The 22,846-nt window shown below is 47.1% G+C and overlaps 1 protein-coding gene across 1 annotated transcript in view; it reads left to right on the top strand.

The window, feature by feature from the left end:
• Nucleotides 1–1,359: 1,359 nt before the first annotated feature.
• ST14 (ST14 transmembrane serine protease matriptase) overlaps nucleotides 1,360–22,846 on the top strand; it is a 48,559-nt gene continuing 27,072 nt past the window's right edge. The window contains exon 1 of the mRNA XM_063943634.1: nucleotides 1,360–2,177. Coding sequence (XP_063799704.1) covers nucleotides 2,133–2,177 — 45 coding nt within the window. The 5' untranslated portion in view covers nucleotides 1,360–2,132. The remainder of the gene's footprint in view (nucleotides 2,178–22,846) is intronic.

Here is a 22,846-nt window from a genome sequence, read left to right as displayed (position 1 = left end):
GTGGGTCACATGCATGTGACCACTGTGTGTTGATTTCAGGGGTCAAATTTGTGGCCCAAGACTAGTTAACCCTTGCAAAACTACAGCTACTTATTAAAAATGGTAAAATATGGTGTGTGTGCCCACTTTGCCAGTGTATTTCATGCCCAAAACAGCGTTGGGCCAAACAAAATACAAGTGGGTGATATGTAAGTGACCACCCTCTGTTGATTTCAGGTGTCAAATTTGTGGCCCAAGACTAGTTAACCCTTGCAAAACTACAGCTACTTATTCAAAATGGCAAAATATGGTGTGTGTGCCCACTTTGCCAGTGTATTTCATGCCCAAAACAGCATTGGGCCAAACAAAATACAAGTGGGTGATATGTAAGTGACCACCCTCTGTTGATTTCAGGTGTCAAATTTGAGGCCCAAGACTAGTTAACCCTTGCAAAACTACAGCTACTTATTCAGAATGGTAAAATATGGTGTTTGTGCCCACTTTGCCAGTGTATTTCATGCCCAAAACAGCGTTGGGCCAAGCAAAAAACAAGTGGGTCACATGCATGTGACCACTCTCTGTTGATTTCAGGGGTCAAATTTGAGGCCCAAGACTAGTTAACACTTGCAAAACGACAGCTACTTATTCAAAATGGTAAAATATGGTGTTTGTGCCCACTTTGCCAGTGTATTTCATGCCTAAAACAGCGTTGGGCCAAACAAAATACAAGTGGGTGATATGTAAATGACCACCCTCTGTTGATTTCAGGTGTCAAATTTGTGGCCCAAGACTAGTTAACCCTTGCAAAACTACAGCTACTTATTCAAAATGGCAAAATAGGGTGTGTACCCACTTTGCCAGTGTATTTCATGCCCAAAACAGTGTTGGGCTAGGCAAAATACAAGTGGGTGATATGTAAGTGACCACCCTCTGTTGATTTCAGGTGTCAAATTTGTGGCCCAAGACTAGTTAACCCTTGCAAAACTACAGCTACTTATTCAAAATGGTAAAATATTGTGTGTGTGCCCACTTTGCCAGTGTATTTCATGCCCAAAACAGTGTTGGGCTAGGCAAAATACAAGTGGGTGATATGTTAGTGACCACCCTCTGTTGATTTCAGGTGTCAAATTTGTGGCCCAAGACTAGTTAACCCTTACAAAACTGAATGATCTGAATAAAAGCTAGAGCTTGAATAAGAAGTGAATAAGAAGCTGGCCGAATAAGAAGCTAACTTAGCCTCGTCCACATCGCCTTGATCATGTTTATATCTCTGCAGCCAGAATCAGGATGTTCCCCCAGTTCTGGGCTCCCTGTCTGCATTCTTGTAGCTGTTTTTTGTTTCTACTTCCTAATTCTGCTGATTACAATAGACAGCAACAAACGTAACCAGAACAAGATAAAAGAAACCTCAATGCATCAGATCATACACCACATCCAGGGCTGAATGTACCTCTGAGCTGGACCCTCCCAGGGCACCTGGTGTATTACTATCTGCTATACCAGGGGGTGGTGGTTTCCCATGGTGGATAGGAGCAGGGGGGGCTGGTTTCACTGCCCCCCTCCCCTCCTGCAGTTTCTGTGTAGTCCCTCTGCTCACCTGCCTGGAGGGAGGGACCGGCAGCTCTGTGTGATGTCAGAGAAGCCACACCTTGAAACTCTTACCTGGCTGAGACTGAGAGGGGGGAAGTCCGGATTCAGATCACAGGAAGAGAGCTGAGGGGTCCCTGCTACATTTACTGCGCCCTCAGAGTTACCTGGAACAGTCACTGCGCCCTCAGAGTTACCTGGAACAGTAACAGGTCACTAAGGGGTCCTTGGAACAGTCACTACGCCCCCAAGAGTCCCTGGAACACACTGAAGGGTCGCTGAAACATTTACTGAGCACTGAAGGGGCCCAGGAACATTTACCGAGCACTGAGGGGGTCCCTGAAACACTTACCGCGCACTGAGGGGGTCCCTGGAACACTTACTGAGCCTTGAGGGGTCCCTGGAACACTTGCTGTGCACTGAAGGGGACCTGGAATAGTCCCCGAGCTCTCTAAGGGGTCACCTATCCTGACTCTTTCTGCAGGGGAAAAGGCTCCTGTACATACCCCGGTCACTCCAGAGAATTGGGCAGGGGTGCTATCCCTGTCCTCCCCCAATCAGGCACCATGAAGGACTCTAATTCTAATATCCAATACAACAACAGACCACAGGTGAGTTAGGATCTAATGTCACTTACCTGGGGTGAGGGGAGGGGGGATAAGAGAGTTTTTTGTATCCTTGATACAATATAGCTACATTAGTGTACTGTTAGTGTTCTATGTAGTATGGTTACATTATTGTACTGTGTAGTATAGTTACATTAGTGTACTATGTAGTATAGTTTGGTTACATTAGTGTTCTATGTAGTATGGTTACATTATTGTACTGTGTAGTATAGTTACATTAGTGTTCTATGTAGTATGGTTACATTGCTGTTCTGTAGTAGTTACTTCTATCTGGTTGTTACAGTACTGAAGGTTTTGCTTGTTCCTGTGTGAAATAATCTGTTACCTAATCAGCCATTACTAGTGTTTAGTTTACTTCCTGTGTGTGTATCTATCTGTATACAATCATTATACAGCACATATAACTCACATTGACCTATACATCTCGTATCTACCTGTCTGTATTATTTATCATACACCGCAAAGTGATGGTTTTGTAGATTGTAAGCTCTTAATGCACAATTCTTACTTTTGACTGAATGTTAAAACTGTAACTTCCACACAGAAAGCAGCTGCCAGTAACAATCACTGATATATATATAATGTATCATGTATGTAAGTTTCCATAAGTTGACAGTTCAAGTTCATGTGACATTTGCTGCGTGCCGCTAGTGTTCTCTGTTATCAGCTAACAGCTGGGATCACTTAAGTGGGATTACTGTCAGGAGCTTTCCTCAATGCCGGAACAACCTGTACACACCTTCGTACTGTAGTGTCTGATGAAGCCATGAATCTGTCACACACACACACGTGTGTGTGTGTGTGTGTGTGTGTGTGTGTGTGTGTGTGTGTGTGTGTGTGTGTGTACAAAATAAGCAGTGGATTAAATCAACTTGAGGTTCTGTCTCTAAGAATCATGAAACTATTATTATAATGCTCTTGTACGTAAGTGCATACTGGCCAGCTATCCCTGAAATAGCAGCAGTCTCCCCGATTGCACCTTACCTACATTATGTAACTTTTATATACTTGTAACAATATAAATCAGAGATATATACATTCAAATGGGATCATTGGTTCCATTTCCCTACATTGATTATAAGGAACAATTAGGTAAATGTATTATAGCGGCACGCATTGTGCCGCTACAACACTTCCTGCTTCGCCTCATTTCCGAGGTGACGCTGGAAGGGACAACGACAAGATGTATGAACGTCTTGGTCTGCTGAAGCTGGGGAGCCTCCGGCGATGTTCTCCGAGCGCACAGCGCTTTAGCTCAGTGCTGACGCGCTGTGTCTCCCTGTCCCGGCCGGCTCCACTGCGCGTGTGCGGGATCTCGCTACTCACACGAGATCCCATCGCAGTCAGGAGCCGTCACCCGCCACAGCCAGGGACAGCTCTGTCCCTGCTGTGGTGAATGGTCATCGCCACCATGCAGCTGTTGGCACGGTCTGCGATGCTGACCATTCATACATTGCCCACGCTTACCAGCCTGCTATCTTTTAGATAGCACTCCTGTCCCCTTGCAGGCACCACTGCCATCATACATGGGGGAGAAGCGGTATAGCGCTGATACCGCTTCTCCCCCATATCAACACATAATACATTTATCCCAATGATCACTATGGCTACATGCATTTTTTAGGGTGTAGTAGGATATGCCGGTGGCCAGGATCCCGGCGGCTGGCATACCGACAGCTGGGCGAGCGCAAATGAGCCCCTTGCGGGCTTGTGCTTGCCACACTGCGGGCATGGTGGCGTGCTACGCGTGCCACGCTTTCTATTCTCCCTCCAGGAGGGTCCTGGACCCCCAAGAGGGAGAAAAGGTGTCGGGATTCCGGCGCCGGGATCCCGACAGCCGGCAAACTGAAGACCACCCCATTTTTTAACATGGTTTCTCTTGGCCACATATATGAACCGCTTGTTAGTAGAACACAATGCATGCACAAGATCTGAAAAGTATCCATGTTTATGTGACTTTCTTACTGACGGTCAGTTTCGCATTATTCGCCGAGGTTGGCAGCCATTGCTGTTTATATCCTTGTGTGGATGATTATGCTTCCACCTGAGTGCTCACAGGGGTAGACTGTACAAATAGTTTTACAGGATCTAGGAATTGAGGTTTCCAGCTGTTGTTGAACTACAAGTCCCAGCCTCTGCAGTGGTACATTATGTCACAGATGAATGGCATGTCCCTGGTTTTTCATAGACACTGTTTGTGTAACCTCACTCAAACAGACATCCTTGCCACACCTGAGCTGGCGTGTTAATTTTATGGGCGCCATTACTGGAAGAAATGAGCGGTGAACTGCAGGGAATGTGCTGTTCTCAGGCCGCTTCTTCCTGACTGTCAGAGGACATATGATCTGCGGATAATGGGGGGGGGGGGGGGAGAGTTATGTACGTGAGTCATTTACCACGGGCTGGATGCTAATTAAGCACTGTAAATATTGCCTGCTGTTATGATAGAAATATTCTTTATGGGACATATAGGGGGGATTCAACTGTTTTCCCTGCAGCCCCACTAGATGGCGTCCAATGGAGCAAGTCAATTGTTGCTCCATTCCAGCGTGATGTGCCGCTGTGAGACACATTTCCGCTTTCAGCCTCTCTTGAGGTGGTGAGCTGAAATGTGCAAAAAATGACCCGTTTGGGCACCTAAATCGGCACTTTTAGCATTGCGCCCAGGACTTTGGTCGGGTTTAGTCGTTTTACACGAATAAACTCGTCCTGCCTGGGCGTGATCAGTGCAATACAAAAAACAAACAATTGAATTGTCCCCATAGACCCAATAAAGCCCATTTTTTAAATTTGCATGGCTTTTGATGGGAGTACTAATGTTTGCAAGGAACTTTCCACAAACCACACATGGCTTTCGTTAGATACCCCTCCCTCTGGCCCACCCACCCTATCTGAATGTTCTTCTTTGAAAAAACAAACAAAACTGCAGAAATAGCTCCAGCGCTTTCTGCCTGAGATTAATGGGCTAGAGATGAGAATGTGACTAAGCAGGCTGGATTGTATGAGTCATTCCTGAGACAGCATGTGGAGTGTGACCAGTGTAATGACTGCTGTAGGAAATGCCTCCGTATGATCCAGATAAAACCTCCACAAAGCACAAATTAAATCTCTCATACAGTATATGGCCAACACAGCCGGATATGTAGATCATAAGCCACACCGCCTGTTGGGCCGCACTGTTGCGGCAGAAGCGAATGTGTTGTACTAAGTTGGTCACGTGACCTCGGCAGTTCTGACAGCTCTCTGTGGTGTTGGACGTTGATGCAGTTCCACTTGTCATCCTCAAAGTGCACTTGCCAACAAGCCCTGTAATCAGATTAATTCTGGGGGGTCACGAGTCAACCTTCCTTTTTGTCAGTGGTGATATGGCGCAGTGCGTGTCCAGCATCTATAAACCGCGTACTCATGGTGCGATAGAAAACATAGTACATATACAAATTGCACCGTGTGTATAGTCCATATCGGTGGTTCTGGGCTTCGGGGAGTTCAAAGGAAATCGCAAAGTCAGAATTGGCCTTTAGGCAAAATGTGTGGTCTTCAGTATGCCGCCGGCCGGGATCCCGGCGACCAGCATACCGGCGCCGGGATCCTGACCGCCGGCATGTCGACACATATTCTCCCTCTTGGGGGTCCACGACCCCCCTGGAGGGAGAATAAATAACGTGGCACGCGTAGCACACCACCGTGCCCGCAAGGGGTTCGTTAGCGCTCGCCCAGCTGTTGGTATGCCAGCGGTCGGGATCCCGAAGCCGGTATGTTGCCACTCATACTACACCCGGCAGAATCACCGTGTGTAGGCCCCTTTAGACTACAGAAGTAAAGGGCAACCGGTTTCCTTTCAAGGGCTACATGAGTGGCCTCCAAACCTTCATATAGGCCACAATTACGCTAAGGGGCCTATTCACATTTTGTTATGGATCCGTTACGCATGGCGTTGGTTCTTGGAGCCCCTATCCTTCCTACGGGAAAGAGCTCCATGTTGCAAAGAGGGATCCCATGGGTGCGTGCCCAGAGGCCGGATGCGTGCTGGCTTGCACTTGCAGTCGGCCGTGTCGGCAGTGGTAAGTAATACTGTTACTCCGGTAGCAGTGTCAGGGGTTGCGGGGACTGCTGCTTTTCATAGCAAGTGTCCCTACACTGGAGTATTACTGAACTGCTCTGGTAGGTAAGCATCCACTGCTGCAATTTACGGTGAGTTGGAAGCTTAATTATCAGGGGCCTAATGATAAATATAATCTTATTATTAATATTGATGAATAGACCCCACAGTCTCACTAATAAGTTTAAACAGTACATTTAATCAAATAAAGACGCACATTTCTGTAATAGCAGATCGGCAGACATTAAACAAGTGGTACAAGCTGTGTTGCCCAGCCCTGGTCTAGACACCCAAACTGACATGCCGACGCCTGGCATTAGGACCATGTCAACATTTTGACTGTCAAAATAACATACCACACCCAACTCAAACAGGAATATGTTCTTCATGGTGCAGGAATGTTAGATATTCTTTAAGGTGGTGAAATGTTCATCCTTTATGCAGGGAATAGAGGTCACTTACACAGAATACTACTAATGTCAAATTGTGTCGCACGTGACATAATGTTGGTGTTATTGTTGTGACTTGTTTCCTAACACATGAAGTGACCTTTGCTCTGTCTGACTGCACTGACCGATGTACACTAGTGCTGGGCAGGCCTTTGTGTCTGGCCTCCAGCTGTAGAGTGTCCAGTTCCCACACTTGGGTCATGTGACCAAAGCAACCAATCTAAGGGGTTTATGTGGGATCGGTATGAAATACCTCCAATCAAAATCCCGACACCAATTGACCGATGGTCAAAATCCCGACATGGACAAAATACTGACATTTAAAATACTGACAAGGTCAAAATACCGACATGTAACATGCCGACAGGTCAAAATCCCGACATGTAACATGCCGACAGGTCAAAATACCGACATGAGTTTTTCATGATTTTTTTTCCTTGAAACCGACTTGTTCATACTTTACCATCCCAGTGGACCTGGAGGGGGAATATAATAGTGTGCCGAGCGCAGCGAGGCACCGTGCCCGAAGCATGGCGAGCGCAGCGGTACATTTTATATGGTGTCCATGTTGACTTATGTCGACATACACAGTAAAAAAAAAAACCTGCATGTCGGTATTTTGACCTGTCGGCATTTTAAATGTCGGTATTTTGTCCATCGGTCAATTGGTGTCGGGATTTTGATTGGAGGTATTTCATACCGATCCCACATAAACCCCTTAGATTGGTTGCTTTTATTTTTTTTTTCCATAGAGAGAAACTATAGTTAATTGCAGTGTCGGACTGGGGCATGTAGGGCCCACTGGGGGGATGCAGTGGTAGGGGCCCATGTTTAGGGGTGTGGCCAGTCTTGAAAGGGGGTGTGGCCTGAATAATGTTCCTGTGTTCTCTTATCTCAACCTTAGAAGTTCTTTTTTTGTAAAAGGTGAGTATCTTAGACTTAGAGCCTATGGTCCAGTTCGGTAAATATCCAATGGAGAGTATAGTCCTTTAAATGCCCTGCGAGTATGTAACGCTGGTATTATTCCATACAGCAGTATATGCAATGCTGAGTGTATCCTACACTAGTAAGAAAGTGTCACCGGTCTGCCTGGTCGGATGCTCAGAGGAGAGCCAGCTACATAGTGTAAGAAATTGCTCAGTAACCGTTCCTTTTCTCTACAAAACAGAGGCCCAGATTTATCAAGCCTTGGAGAGTGATAAAATGCACAGTGATAAAGTACCAACCAACCAGCTCCCAACTGCCAATTTAGAAGCTGTGTTTGAAAAATGACAGTTAGGAGCTGATTGCTTGTTGCCTTATCACCGTGCAATTTCTCTCTCTCCAAGGCTTGATAAATCTGGGCCAAAGCTGCAGATACACTTCTCTTCTGGAAATGTAACATGTCAGACAATTACCCGGTTATGGGTAATATATCCTGGTACTTCAGCTTTGTGTATCATCCCCATTTACACTAAGGACTTCCTGATCATTACAGTGTGTAGACAGGTATAGATTCATCTAATTGCTCCGTTGATGTAATTCTAGAGGTTATAAAGTCACCGGATAGAATTGTGGAAATGACCTAATGATTAATCAGACACAGTTCTGTGTGAGACATGTTACAGTGTCCTCCTAATGTGCGGGAGAGGTATCACACCAAATGGGGGTGTTATAAATAGCAGTGAATCCGATTCTACATAGATAACGGTTCATAGAATGTTCTAGATAAATGACCCCTGTAATCTGAATGATTGCTACGGGCAACTACCTCTCTTGTTCTCTTGAGTAGGTTTAAAATCTAAAACCAATGTCCTATGTGTGACATGAGTTTCCTGGGGAAGGCGTTCTACAGACGGGTCTTCTGGGCCTATATCTATTCTAATGGGCCTGGATTAGGAAGTGTCACAGAAAAGACACATCCTGGTGCAGATGTACTAAGCAGTGGAGAGAGATAAAGTACCAAGCAAATGGCTCCTAACGGCCATGTTACAGGCTGTGTTTGAAAAATGTCAGGAGCTGGTTGGTTGGTACTTTATCTCTCTCCACTTTATCACTGACTGTTATAGGCCTTACTCACTGGCCGATAACACTGAAAGATATGAACGATCTTGTTCTTTAATGAACGAGATATCGTTCACATCTTTCAGTGTGTAGGCACCAATGATGAACGATGCGCGGCCCCGCGCTCTTTCATCGTTGGTGCCGGCTCGTTTATACATGCATGCCAATATGGACATTATTGTCCATATTAGCATGCAGGGCTATGGTGACGGGGGCGTGAAGAAACTTCACTCCCCCCGTCACCCCTCCTGCCGCCGGCCGTATCGGGCACCTCAGCGGCCAGTTGGGCAGTGTGTAGGGCCTTTTAGGCTGGATACACACCAGACAGACATGCCGGTGGACCCGCTGTCGCGCTGACAGAGAACCCGGTTTAGGTAACTATACATACCGATCAGCCGCTCAATGCATGTGTTCTCTCATTTGATTGTGCCCAGCCAGGTGTGACGTCTGCCCCCACAACACGCGTCCGGGTGGTTGGCGGACCTCCTGCACCCATAGCCAGATGTGCCGACATAGCTTTATAGCAGCATAGCCGACACAGTATGTCTGTGAACGACAGGCATTTTATCTGCCTGTGTATGCCCATCATATGGGATTTTTTTTTTTTTTTTAAATATATCTCTTGGCTATTAAGGTTTAGCGCCTTGCTTTGAGTATAGGGCACCTGATTTTCCGCATCTGGCACAAATGACCATTTAATTGCTATAGCGCAGAAAGGGTGCACGGATTCTTCACGTTTCTTTATTTTGTCTTTGAATAAATAACGACGGAGTAAAATCTGTGTTGGGTTATATGTATAATGAGATGATCTTTGTGAAATGTTAGGTCGGGCTTATTCATCAAGGTGACTGAGTCCTTTATAACCTATGGTAGGCTCCGTATGCTTTATGCAATGGGTCTAGTCGCCATTGGTGCCCTGATGGGGCCACCATCCACTCATCAAGTTCTGAAAATGGAACATTCAGATGTTTCCGACTCCTCCATTCCTCGCTGTGTGGGTGAGTAATCTAAGTTTACGCATGCACCATAAAACCATCCGTCAGTGGAAACTTTCACCACTACTAGTTTGCGGTGAAAGTAGGGTTGCAGGACGGCTGTCCAGCACCACAGGAATACTGAATTGCTGCGGTGCATTGGTGTCTGCCGCCATTGCTATCTGTTAATTAGATACTCGAATGCCATTGCATATTACAATGAATACGCCACTTGGGGAGGTCTAGATGATAGTTATGTCCAGTGTCAGACTGGGGGTATGAAGGGCCCACCGGGGGAATGCTGTTGTAGGGGCCCATGCTTAAGAGTGGAGCCAGGCTCCAGTGGGAACGTGGCCAGCCACCACAGAGTTTTGGCTAACCATTAAAGAGTACACGTTCTGTGCCCCTTGGTAAATGTATAATAAACCAAATTCTTGTGAAGTATAATGTAACATATGTATAATGCACAATTCAAGTGCACTAGGATAGAGTTTGGAACCTGATCCTTAGAGGAGGAGGGGGGGCCACAGACAGTGGAGCCCACCGGTGGCTTCCACTGTTCCCTTGTGGGCCAGTTCGACCCTGGTTATGTAAGAACATGCGTATAAAAGGGTGTATATTCTTTATAGCATGCGTGTGTATGTTTATAATTGCAAAAGACCAAATTGTGTTCTATACCTGTCCCCCATAGATATCTGTGGTGATGGAGGTACACAGGGGAACCCTACGAAAATCTGGTTTCTCCGGTGTAAACCTGTTAAGTTAAGCGACCGCTTTTCTCCACTTCATACATAGACCCCCTAAATCTTGGCTGAAGCTTTGTGGACAGACATGTTCTTGTATAGCGTTCATCCCCCACTCAGCTCAGCAGTAATCCTTTGCTTTGTACTATGGTCATGTCCTCCCAGGTCCTCCATAGACCTGTACGTGTTTTCTGTGACCAGAAGCCTCCTGTGGTTGGTCTACAAGTGGTACGTTACCTTCTAGAAATTTGTCAGCTGTGTCCTCAGTGCATCGGTGGCTTCTACACGAGTTCCCTGGCATGTTCCTCAGCTGGGGCGGCATTAGACGACACATGGGAACTCTGCTCCCTAAAGTTATCAAAGCAAAGGCTTGATCTTTTTACTAAGAGATGACACATCCCCCATATATTACTAGGACCTTGGGTAGACTCTATAGAATATGCTGTGGTGTAATGGTTGTATGGTGGGGAGATAGATAAAGTACCAGCCAATCAGCTTCCTAACTGCCATGTCACAGGCTGTGTTTGAAAAATGACAGTTAGGAGCTGATTGGCTGGGCATTTATCACTCTTTATTTGTCAGCACTTTATCACTTTTTTAAGGTTTAATACATTTGGGCCTGTATTTGAAAAATTACAGTTAGGATTTGGTTGGTTGGTACGTTATCTCTCTTCACTTTGGGATCTATTTACTAAGCCTTGGATGGAGATAAAGGGGATCATTCCGACTTGATCGCCAGCTGCCGTTGTTCGCAGCACAGCGATCAGGCTAAAAATCGGCACTTGTGCGCATGCGTATGGTGCCCAGTGCGCACACGCGATGTACTTTCACACAAGACTATGCAGTTTCACACAAGGTCAAGCGACGCTTTTCAGTCGCACTGCTGGTCGGTGAGTGATTGACAGGAAGTGGGTGTTACTGGGAGGTAACTGACCGTTTTCGGGGAGTGTGTGTAAAAACGCAGTCGTGTCGGATGAAAACGCAGGCGTGCCTGGGGAAACGGGGGAGTGGCTGACCGAACGCAGGGCGTGTTTGGGACGTCAAAACAGGAACTAAACAGACTGAAGTGATCGCTAGCTAGGAGTAGGTCTGGAGCTACTCTGACACTGCACAATCTTTTTTTGTAGCAGCGCTGCAAACCTTTCGGTCGCACTTCTGCTAAGCTAAGATACACTCCCAGAGGGCGGCGGCCTAGCGTTTGCACGGCTGCTAAAAGCAGCTAGCGAGCAATCAATTCGGAATGAGGGCCCAAGTCTCTGGAGATAAAGTACCAGCCAATCGTCTCCTAACTGCTATGCCACAGGCTGTGTTTGAAAAATGACAGGTGCTGATTGGCTGGTACTTTATCTCCATCCAAGGCTTAGTAAATAGACCCCTTTCTCCAAGGCTTAGTACATCTGCCTCATTGTCCCTTGAACGTGCGTGGGAATAGGGCTTTGAATAGAGGTGTATTCACCATGGGGTAAATGTAATAAGGGCAGGGAATGGCCGTATTTTTAAAGCGACAATCCCAGGTTGGCTTTGCCTTGTAATTGATTGTCGCTTTAAAAATATAGCCATTCTTGGAAGAAATCCTGGACCTCTGGCCATTCGGACTCTATTACATTTACCCCCAAATCTAATCATGTGTGATTTGCAGCCTTTCTGGTACGGGCCAGTGTTCCACTCTCACACACTAGTCAGCAGTGACCGCTCCTGTTTTTACTAGAGATGAGCGCCTGAAATTTTTCGGGTTTTGGGTTCGGTTCCGCGGCCGTGTTTTGGGTTCGACCGCGTTTTGGCAAAACCTCACCGAATTTTTTTAGTCGGATTCGGGTGTGTTTTGGATTCGGGTGTTTTTTTTAAAAAAACCCTAAAAAACAGCTTAAATCATAGAATTTGGGGGTCATTTTGATCCCATATTATTATTAACCTCAAAAACCATAATTTCCACTCATTTTCAGTCTATTCTGAATACCTCACAATATTATTTTTAGTCCTAAAATTTGCACCGAGGTCGCTGGATGACTAAGCTAAGCGACCCTAGTGGCCGACACAAACACCTGGCCCATCTAGGAGTGGCACTGCAGTGTCACGCAGGATGGCCCTTCCAAAAAACACTCCCCAAACAGCACATGACGCAAAGAAAAATAAAAGAAAAAAGAGGTGCAAGATGGAATTGTCCTTGGGCCCTCCCACCCACCCTTATGTTGTATAAACAGGACATGCACACTTTAACCAACCCATCATTTCAGTGACAGGGTCTGCCACACGACTGTGACTGATATGACGGGTTGGTTTGGACCCCCACCAAAAAAGAAGCAATTAATCTCTCCTTGCACAAACTGGCTCTACAGAGGCAAGATGTCCACCTCATCATCATCCTCCAATATATCACCGTGTACATCCCCCTCCTCACAGATTATCAATTCGTCCCCACTGGAATCCACCATCTCAGCTCCCTGTGTACTTTGTGGAGGCAATTGCTGCTGGTCAATGTCTCCGCGGAGGAATTGATTATAATTCATTTTAATGAACATCATCTTCTCCACATTTTCTGGATGTAACCTCGTACGCCGATTGCTGACAAGGTGAGCGGCGGCACTAAACACTCTTTCGGAGTACACACTTGTGGGAGGGCAACTTAGGTAGAATAAAGCCAGTTTGTGCAAGGGCCTCCAAATTGCCTCTTTTTCCTGCCAGTATAAGTACGGACTGTCTGACGTGCCTACTTGGATGCGGTCACTCATATAATCCTCCACCATTCTTTCAATGTTGAGAGAATCATATGCAGTGACAGTAGACGACATGTCCGTAATCGTTGTCCGGTCCTTCAGTCCGGACCAGATGTCAGCATCAGCAGTCGCTCCAGACTGCCCTGCATCACCGCCAGCGGGTGGGCTCGGAATTCTGAGCCTTTTCCTCGCACCCCCAGTTGCGGGAGAATGTGAAGGAGGAGATGTTGACAGGTCGCGTTCCGCTTGACTTGACAATTTTGTCACCAGCAGGTCTTTGCACCCCAGCAGACTTGTGTCTGCCGGAAAGAGAGATCCAAGGTAGGTTTTAAATCTAGGATCGAGCACGGTGGCCAAAATGTAGTGCTCTGATTTCAACAGATTGACCACCCGTGAATCCTTGTTAAGCGAATTAAGGGCTGCATCCACAAGTCCCACATGCCTAGCGGAATCGCTCCCTTTTAGCTCCTTCTTCAATGCCTCCAGCTTCTTCTGCAAAAGCCTGATGAGGGGAATGACCTGACTCAGGCTGGCAGTGTCTGAACTGACTTCACGTGTGGCAAGTTCAAAGGGCATCAGAACCTTGCACAACGTTGAAATCATTCTCCACTGCACTTGAGACAGGTGCATTCCACCTCCTATATCGTGCTCAATTGTATAGGCTTGAATGGCCTTTTGCTGCTCCTCCAACCTCTGAAGCATATAGAGGGTTGAATTCCACCTCGTTACCACTTCTTGCTTCAGATGATGGCAGGGCAGGTTCAGTAGTTTTTGGTGGTGCTCCAGTCTTCTGTACGAGGTGCCTGTACGCCGAAAGTGTCCCGCAATTCTTCTGGCCACCGACAGCATCTCTTGCACGCCCCTGTCGTTTTTTTAAAAATTCTGCACCACCAAATTCAAGGTATGTGCAAAACATGGGACGTGCTGGAATTTGCCCATATTTAATGCACACACAATATTGCTGGCGTTGTCCGATGCCACAAATCCACAGGAGAGTCCAATTGGGGTAAGCCATTCTGCGATGATCTTCCTCAGTTGCCGTAAGAGGTTTTCAGCTGTGTGCGTATTCTGGAAAGCGGTGATACAAAGCGTAGCCTGCCTAGGAAAGAGTTGGCGTTTGCGAGATGCTGCTACTGGTGCCGCCGCTGCTGTTCTTGCGGCGGGAGTCCATACATCTACCCAGTGGGCTGTCACAGTCATATAGTCCTGACCCTGCCCTGCTCCACTTGTCCACATGTCCGTGGTTAAGTGGACATTGGGTACAACTGCATTTTTTAGGACACTGGTGAGTCTTTTTCTGACGTCCGTGTACATTCTCGGTATCGCCTGCCTACAGAAGTGGAACCTAGATGGTATTTGGTAACGGGGGCACACTGCCTCAATAAATTGTCTAGTTCCCTGTGAACTAACGGCGGATACCGGACGCATGTCTAACACCAACATAGTTGTCAAGGACTCAGTTATCCGCTTTGCAACAGGATGACTGCTGTGATATTTCATCTTCCTCGCAAAGGACTGTTGGACAGTCAATTGCTTACTGGAAGTAGTACAAGTGGGCTTACGACTTCCCCTCTGGGATGACCATCGACTCCCAGCAGCAACAACAGCAGCGCCAGCAGCAGTAGGCGTTACACGCAAGGATGCATCGGAGGAATCCCAGGCAGGAGAGGACTCGTCAGAATTGCCAGTGACATGGCCTGCAGGACTATTGGCATTCCTGGGGAAGGAGGAAATTGACACTGAGGGAGTTGGTGGGGTGGTTTGCGTGAGCTTGGTTACAAGAGGAAGGGATTTACTGGTCAGTGGACTGCTTCCGCTGTCGGCCCAAGTTTTTGAACTTGTCACTGACTTATTATGAATGCGCTGCAGGTGACGTATAAGGGAGGATGTTCCGAGGTGGTTAACGTCCTTACCCCTACTTATTACAGCTTGACAAAGGGAACACACGGCTTGACACCTGTTGTCCGCATTTCTGGTGAAATACTTCCACACCGAAGAGCTGATTTTTTTGGTATTTTCACCAGGCATGTCAACGGCCCTATTCCTCCCACGGACAACAGGTGTCTCCCCGGGTGCCTGACTTAAACAAACCACCTCACCATCAGAATCCTCCTGGTCAATTTCCTCCCCAGCGCCAGCAACACCCATATCCTCCTCATCCTGGTGTACTTCAACACTGACATCTTCAATCTGACTATCAGGAACTGGACTGCGGGTGCTCCTTCCAGCACTTGCAGGGGGCGTGCAAATGGTGGAAGGCGCATGCTCTTCACGTCCAGTGTTGGGAAGGTCAGGCATCGCAACCGACACAATTGGACTCTCCTTGTGGATTTGGGATTTCGAAGAACGCACAGTTCTTTGCGGTGCTACTGCTTTTGCCAGCTTGAGTCTTTTCATTTTTCTAGCGAGAGGCTGAGTGCCTCCATCCTCATGTGAAGCTGAACCACTAGCCATGAACATAGGCCAGGGCCTCAGCCGTTCCTTGCCACTCCGTGTCGTAAATGGCATATTGGCAAGTTTACGCTCCTCCTCCGACAATTTTATTTTAGGTTTTGGAGTCCTTTTTTTACTGATATTTGGTGTTTTGGATTTGACATGCTCTGTACTATGACATTGGGCATCGGCCTTGGCAGACGACGTTGCTGGTATTTCATCGTCTCGGCCATGACTAGTGGCAGCAGCTTCAGCACGAGGTGGAAGTGGATCTTGATCTTTCCCTAATTTTGGAACCTCAACATTTTTGTTCTCCATATTTTAATAGGCACAACTAAAAGGCACCTCAGGTAAACAATGGAGATGGATGGATACTAGTATACAATTATGGACGGACTGCCGAGTGCCGACACAGAGGTAGCTACAGCCGTGGACTACCGTACTGTACTGTGTCTGCTGCTAATATAGACTGGTTGATAAAGAGATGTAGTAGTAGTATGTATGTATAAAGAAGAAAGAAAAAAAAAAACACGGGTAGGTGGTATAAAATTATGGACGGACTGCCCAGTGCCGACACAGAGGTAGCTACAGCCGTGGACTACCGTACTGTACTGTGTCTGCTGCTAATATAGACTGGTTGATAAAGAGATGTAGTAGTAGTAGTATGTATGTATAAAGAAGAAAGAAAGAAAAAACCACGGGTAGGTGGTATAAAATTATGGACGGACTGCCCAGTGCCGACACAGAGGTAGCTACAGCCGTGGACTACCGTACTGTACTGTGTCTGCTGCTAATATAGACTGGTTGATAAAGAGATGTAGTAGTAGTAGTAGTAGTAGTAGTAGATGTATGTATGTATAAAGAAGAAAGAAAAAAAAACCACGGGTAGGTGGTATACAATTATGGACGGAGTGCCGACACAGAGGTAGCTACAGCCGTGGACTACCGTACTATACTGTGTCTGCTGCTAATATAGACTGGTTGATAAAGAGATGTAGTAGTAGTAGTAGTAGTAGTAGTAGTAGTAGTAGTAGTAGATGTATGTATGTATAAAGAAGAAAGAAAAAAAAACCACGGGTAGGTGGTATACAATTATGGACGGACTGCCGAGTGCCGACACAGAGGTAGCTACAGCCATGAACTACCGTACTGTGTCTGCTGCGACTGGATGATAAATAATGATATAAAAAATATATATATATCACTACTGCAGCCGGACAGGTATATATTATATAATGACGGACCTGCTGGACACTGTCTGTCAGCAGAATGAGTTTTTTATAGAATAAAAAAAAACACACCACACAAGTGAAGTCACACGACGAGTGTTTAACTTTTTCAGGCAATCACAATATAGTATACTATACTACTAACTATACTGGTGGTCAGTGTGGTCAGGTCACTGGTCAGTCACACTGGCAGTGGCACTCCTGCAGCAAAAGTGTGCACTGTTTAATTTTAATAATAATATGTACTCCTGGCTCCTGCTATAACCTATAACTGGCACTGCAGTGCTCCCCAGTCTCCCCCACAATTATAAGATGTGTGAGCTGAGCACAGTCAGATATATACATAGATGATGCAGCACACTGGGCTGAGCAGTGCACACAGATATGGTATGTGACTGAGTCACTGTGTATCGTTTTTTTCAGGCAGAGAACGGATATATTAAATAAAACTGCACTGTCTGGTGGTCACTGTGGTCAGTCACTAGTAAACTCTGCACTCTCTACAGTTCTACAGTACTCCTAAGCTCCAGTAAATCAGGTCAATCTCTCTCTCTTCTAATCTAAATGGAGAGGACGCCAGCCACGTCCTCTCCCTATCAATCTCAATGCACGTGTGAAAATGGCGGCGACGCGCGGCTCCTTATATAGAATCCGAGTCTCGCGAGAATCCGACAGCGTCATGATGACGTTCGGGCGCGCTCGGGTTAACCGAGCAAGGCGGGAAGATCCGAGTCGCTCGGACCCGTGAAAAAAAACATGAAGTTCGTGCGGGTTCGGATTCAGAGAAACCGAACCCGCTCATCTCTAGTTTTTACAAGACGGTAACACTACAGGTCTGCGTGAGACTAGAGCTGGCCCTATCCTCAGCCTGGGGTGGGGTGTGACACCGGAACTCTGTGTGTATATTGCAGAGGACGTTGAATATGTCAAGTTAGAAATATGTTTCGTATCTGGTTTCGGCTAGTTTTTAACAATCCTGCCGCTTTCACTATCGCCGTAAGTATGTGCTGCGATGTCACTCATCCTGTACACAGCTTTTTTCCTGTTCTGTGCTATTGTACTCTATTAACCCATAGGCAGCGCCTTGCATATAACACAGCACCGTGGCGACAATATTGAATCGCTCCCATCAGTCTCTACAGCGGCAGAGCTTACAATCTATATTGTGGTGTTAGTAAAGCATGTCCCCCAGGGGAGATAAAGAAAAAGCAACCATGATCTTGATATTGGCAAGTAAGGAAACCAAAAGGTTCAGGTGGGTGGTAAGGCGGAGTGGCAGTTGGTTGGGGAAGAGGAGAAGGTGACCATGACATTTTGTTACAGTGAGGAGGAGGAAACATGAGTTGGCAATATATCCTGGGGCAGATGTACTAAGCATTGGAGAGAGAGAGAAAGTATCAGCCAACCGGCTCCTAGCTGTCCTGTTTCAAACACAGCCTGTAACATGGTAGCTGTTTGGCGGGTACTTTATCTCTCTCAACTTTTTCTATCTCAAAGGGGTCGATTCAATTCACCGACAGTTGAATCTAACTCCCGGCGCTAATTCAATTCAGATCAAGTTAAGTCGGCGAAGGCCCGTTCTCCTGGACTTAACAGGTTGATTTGTCGGGAGAACGGGCATTCTCTGACTTTAACTCCCCGCCGCGATGCTGATTCCCGTCAGAATCAGCCTCGCGCCGGCTGTGCGGCAGCACTTTTGTCAGATTTCTTCTCTCATCCCCCGAGGGTGAGAGAAGAATTCCCGACAATGGAGTGTCACTTGGCGCTGTATTGAATAGCGCCGGGAGCTAACTCCCGGCGCTATTCAACTGTTGATGAATTGAATCAACCCCATAGGGGTTGATTTATCACCATATGCATCATAGGATGCGGATGGAATAAAATCAACCCAATCAGCAATGCGATAATTGACTACATAACATGGATGTAAGAATTATCGCATGTCAGGGACAGAGCTTGCGACAATGCGATACATTCCGGAGCTTGCACCCAGTACATGGGTCGTTTAGATGGTGTTGCCTAATAGAAGCCTACGGCATTTTTATCGCAAAGTTCCCCGAGAGGGATTCCTCCCAGCACACCCTGTGTTACATATGCGATTAGTATATGTGGGGTTGAATAGCGCCGGGAATTAGCTCCCGTCTCTATTCAATACAGCACCAAGCGACACTCAATTGTCGGGAATTCATCTCTCACCCCCGGGGGATGAGAGAATAAATACGACAAAAGTGCGGCCGGCGGGAGGCTGATTCTGTTGGGAATCGGCATCGCGGCTGGGAGTTAAGTCGGAGAATGTCCGTTCTCCTGACAAATCAACCTGTTAAGTCCGCGAGAACGGGCATTCGCCGACTTAACTTGAGCTGAATTGAATAGCGCCGGGAGCTAATTCCCGGCGCTATTCAACTGTTGGTGAATTGAATCGACCCCAATGTGGTAAATGGCGGGATGTACCGTAATTGCTTGATACCCGCCCACTGTCAGAAGCAAGTTAGGGGTCCATTTATCAACAAGTTTTGTCATACGCGACGTGTTACATATGACAAAACCTATTGATAAATCAGTCCCTTGATCTCCAGTGTATCTTTGGAGTTTCCACAATCTGGATTATTGCCTTCTTCCCAAAATATGGGAGTTCAAATTCAGGACCTGATGGAAGGTGGCGTGCCCTTGTGGCATGCTCCTGGTTCTATCACACTGGAGGTATGGCTGGCACTGGGATCAGTATGATTTACCGGCAGCCGGGATGCCAATCGTCTGTATACCGACAACGCCATCCCGGCGCCAGTATGCCCGCAGCGGGGCGAGCACAGAGAGTCCCCTTGCAGGCTATCTGCACTCGCCACAGGTTCTACGCCCACTCTATGTAGACACCCACGAGTGGGAATAGCCCCTATGCGCTGTGAATCCGGCAGTCGGCATTATCAGCTGTCGAGATTCCGGCGTCTGTACCCTGACCGCCGGGATCCCAACAGCCGGCAAATTATCTGCATCCCGTTAATATCTGGCCCTGTCTAGTTATAGAAGCCAGCCTGCAGGAGACAATATGGTCCACAACTCCAATACACCAGAGGTCCTCAGTGGAACTGGTAATATCGCGCACTTGGGAAGACCCCCCTATGGTATATATCAGTGTCCTATTGAGGAGGGGCTTCGTGTATAGACTGGGTCTTTTCTTTTAACAGTTTCCTAAAATACAGTTCTACACATTACCTCTGTTATAGGGTAACTTCTAGGTATCTACCTTGGACAGTGTCCAGTGAGGTACACCTACTGCTGTCTGAATATGACACTTTGGTTGGAGTTTGTGTGCAGCGCCGGATTAAAGTTTGTGGGGGCCCACAGGGCATGTAACTTGTGTAAATGCCGGCGATGTTATTAAAATGTATAATGTGTAAATACACCAGCACCACAAATGTATTACACACACTGTAGTGCCCCCAGTTCACATTATTCCCCACAGAGACCCCAGTTCACCTATGCAGTGGTGCCCACTATGCAGGTGGTATAGCCGTGTATGAGTGGGGGGTGGGGGGGGTCGGCGGTGGTGCCGGCGCCCTGTTGTTAGTCCGGCTTTGTTTGTGTTTTCTGTTGGTATTTATTTCCCTGCGTTTGGCGCCCATACTGTCAGTGTTTTGAATGGGGACCAGTTAACCCACGGATTACATAGGTGCGCAGTTCAAGTGCCCCCCCCCCCCACACACACACAGGCTGTATGGCAGGCGCAAGGGCAGATATGGGAACACGATATGGGCCTCTGGAGAAGAATGGCTTCTGTGATCTGCATGTCTTCCTCCTGAACATTTCTCCGTCCTCGCTCGCTGTGGCCACATTCCTGGCAGAGCAGGTCTGGCCGTGTCCTGGGCTATGTGAAGCAGTTCTACCAGTTTTTCTGACGGTGACACTGACGCCTGTGTACTGTACCTTAGCAATGATCAGCCCTATAGAAACACCACTATTGTACTGTACAGAGGGAAGGCTACAGACATAGAAACTTCCTACGCTCTGTAATGCTGTAAGGGGAAGTGTGGCAGCCATGGGGTTACTTATCAAATATTGTGATTGTCGCGTCCAATGAAACCGGGTTTAGCCGCGTGCCCTAAGGGGCAGATTTATGAAAGGGCAAACGGCGGGCGCTACTAGGGCTTATTTCCCCTTTGTACAATTCCACACTGACAGTGTGGACGTTATCACTGGCCACATTCCTTGTGTTGGTGGCGGCACCTGTGTTGCAGATATTGCGGCAGTTTGTGGGTTTTTGTTTTGTTTTTCCTTATTAATATTTTGGATTTCTTTCATTTTTTTTTTTTTTTTTTTTTTATTTTTTTTTTGCAATAATTGGAGAACTCCACACCTATGCTTGTGCTAAAATTGCCCGGAATAGCCATTTTACATAGCTAAACCCGAACTGTATTGGTGCACGTAAACAACCCCCCCCCCCCAAACAATTGAATTGCACCCCCCGCGATCTCCAGTCAATAGATGGGAGGTCGGCCGAGCAAAACAATTGAATCGCCCCCACAATAAGTGTTAAATATGCCTCTTGCTAGTTTTTTTAAATCAAGCTTTATGTTCCGGGTGACTAGTGATGATAATGGGTGATTCACGGTGACTGGTTCCCAGTAATTGGCTCTAACTGTGTTATGTCACTGCTGGTTTATTATACGGCGCTGGGTGATATTGTTTTCCCTACATGTGCACCTACTGTCTGTATTTCCCATTTTCTAGGCTCTACTGCTGGGAAACATGGTCCTCGTCCTGCAGCCCCCACCAGGGGCAATCGTCTACCACAGAGGCTAGTTCTAATAATACCCCTTTGACACCAGTAGAAAACTCCCGGGTTTTTGCACATGAACCCTGGCCTGGATATTTGTGTGTGTGAAAGCGTTCTACCAGGGGCAAAGTCTCGCTTGTTACCAGGGTCAGGGCTGAGACCGGGCTTTGGATTGCTTGTAGACCTTGCAAAGCTCACATATCTGGAAGGGGTAATAGAGGTGGATTTTCCCTGTGCTGCTTGTTGGGGCTGCAGTTTCTGCGACATTCTCCCCTGGCCTGTAGTCAGGAGTAGTCTGCCACTGAAGCCCTGGCTGTTGCTGTGAGTCATTTCTTGTCCTGAAGTGACTTCCACTGCAGGTTATGCTGAATTAACCCCTTCTACTCCCTGTATGTGTAAGTACTAATAGCTACAGGGCAGTGGTTCCTTACAGTGTTAATGCAGCTATAGGGGGTCGATTTACTAAGCCCTGGACGGAGATAAAGTACCAGCCAATCAGCTCCTAACTGTCATTTTTCAAACCCAGCCTGTGACGTGGCAGTCAGACAGTGATTGGCTGGTACTTTATCTCCATCCAAGGCTTAGTAAATAGACCCCTTATTTAGTAAGAGGTCAGTGTACCCGGGATAACGCATCTGTCACATATAAGATTCCGTTATTCTGTAGTGTGCGCATGTCTTGGCCAATGAATATTCTAAATCGATTTTCCCATCGGATTAATGTCACCGATAAATACAAGCACGTAGTCTATATGGAGAGGGGGCTACAGGGGAGATATCTGGGGAGGATGGGATAGGGAAGCAGGATCTGTTCTACACCTTGTGGTGCCCAGTGCGAAAGTTTCCACTGACCCCCCCCCCCCCCCCCTCCCAGTGGTAAAACAGTTAGTACCTGCCAACGGCGCGCAGAAAAATAGGGGCGTGGCTTCATAGGGGAAGGGCGTGGCCACAGTTATGCCCCCAGTAGTAGTGCCCCCAGTAGATTTGCCCCAAGTAGTTGTGCCTCCTATTGCGCTGCCCCTGTAGTTGTGCCCCTTGTCACTGTGCCCCCAGTAGTTGTGCCCCCTGTTGCTGTGTCCCTTAGTAGCCGCTTACAAACACACACAAAAAAAACAATACTTACCAGCCCCACGGCTCCTCTCTATGGGAGAGACGTCATGACGTCTCTCCCATAGCAGCGGCGCACAGACACTAGAGGTC

This window comes from Pseudophryne corroboree, chromosome 10, assembly GCF_028390025.1.
Source record: "Pseudophryne corroboree isolate aPseCor3 chromosome 10, aPseCor3.hap2, whole genome shotgun sequence".
Lineage (NCBI taxonomy): Eukaryota > Metazoa > Chordata > Amphibia > Anura > Myobatrachidae > Pseudophryne > Pseudophryne corroboree.
Note: the sequence above shows the minus strand (reverse complement) of the source record. Positions and strands in the feature narration are given on the sequence as shown.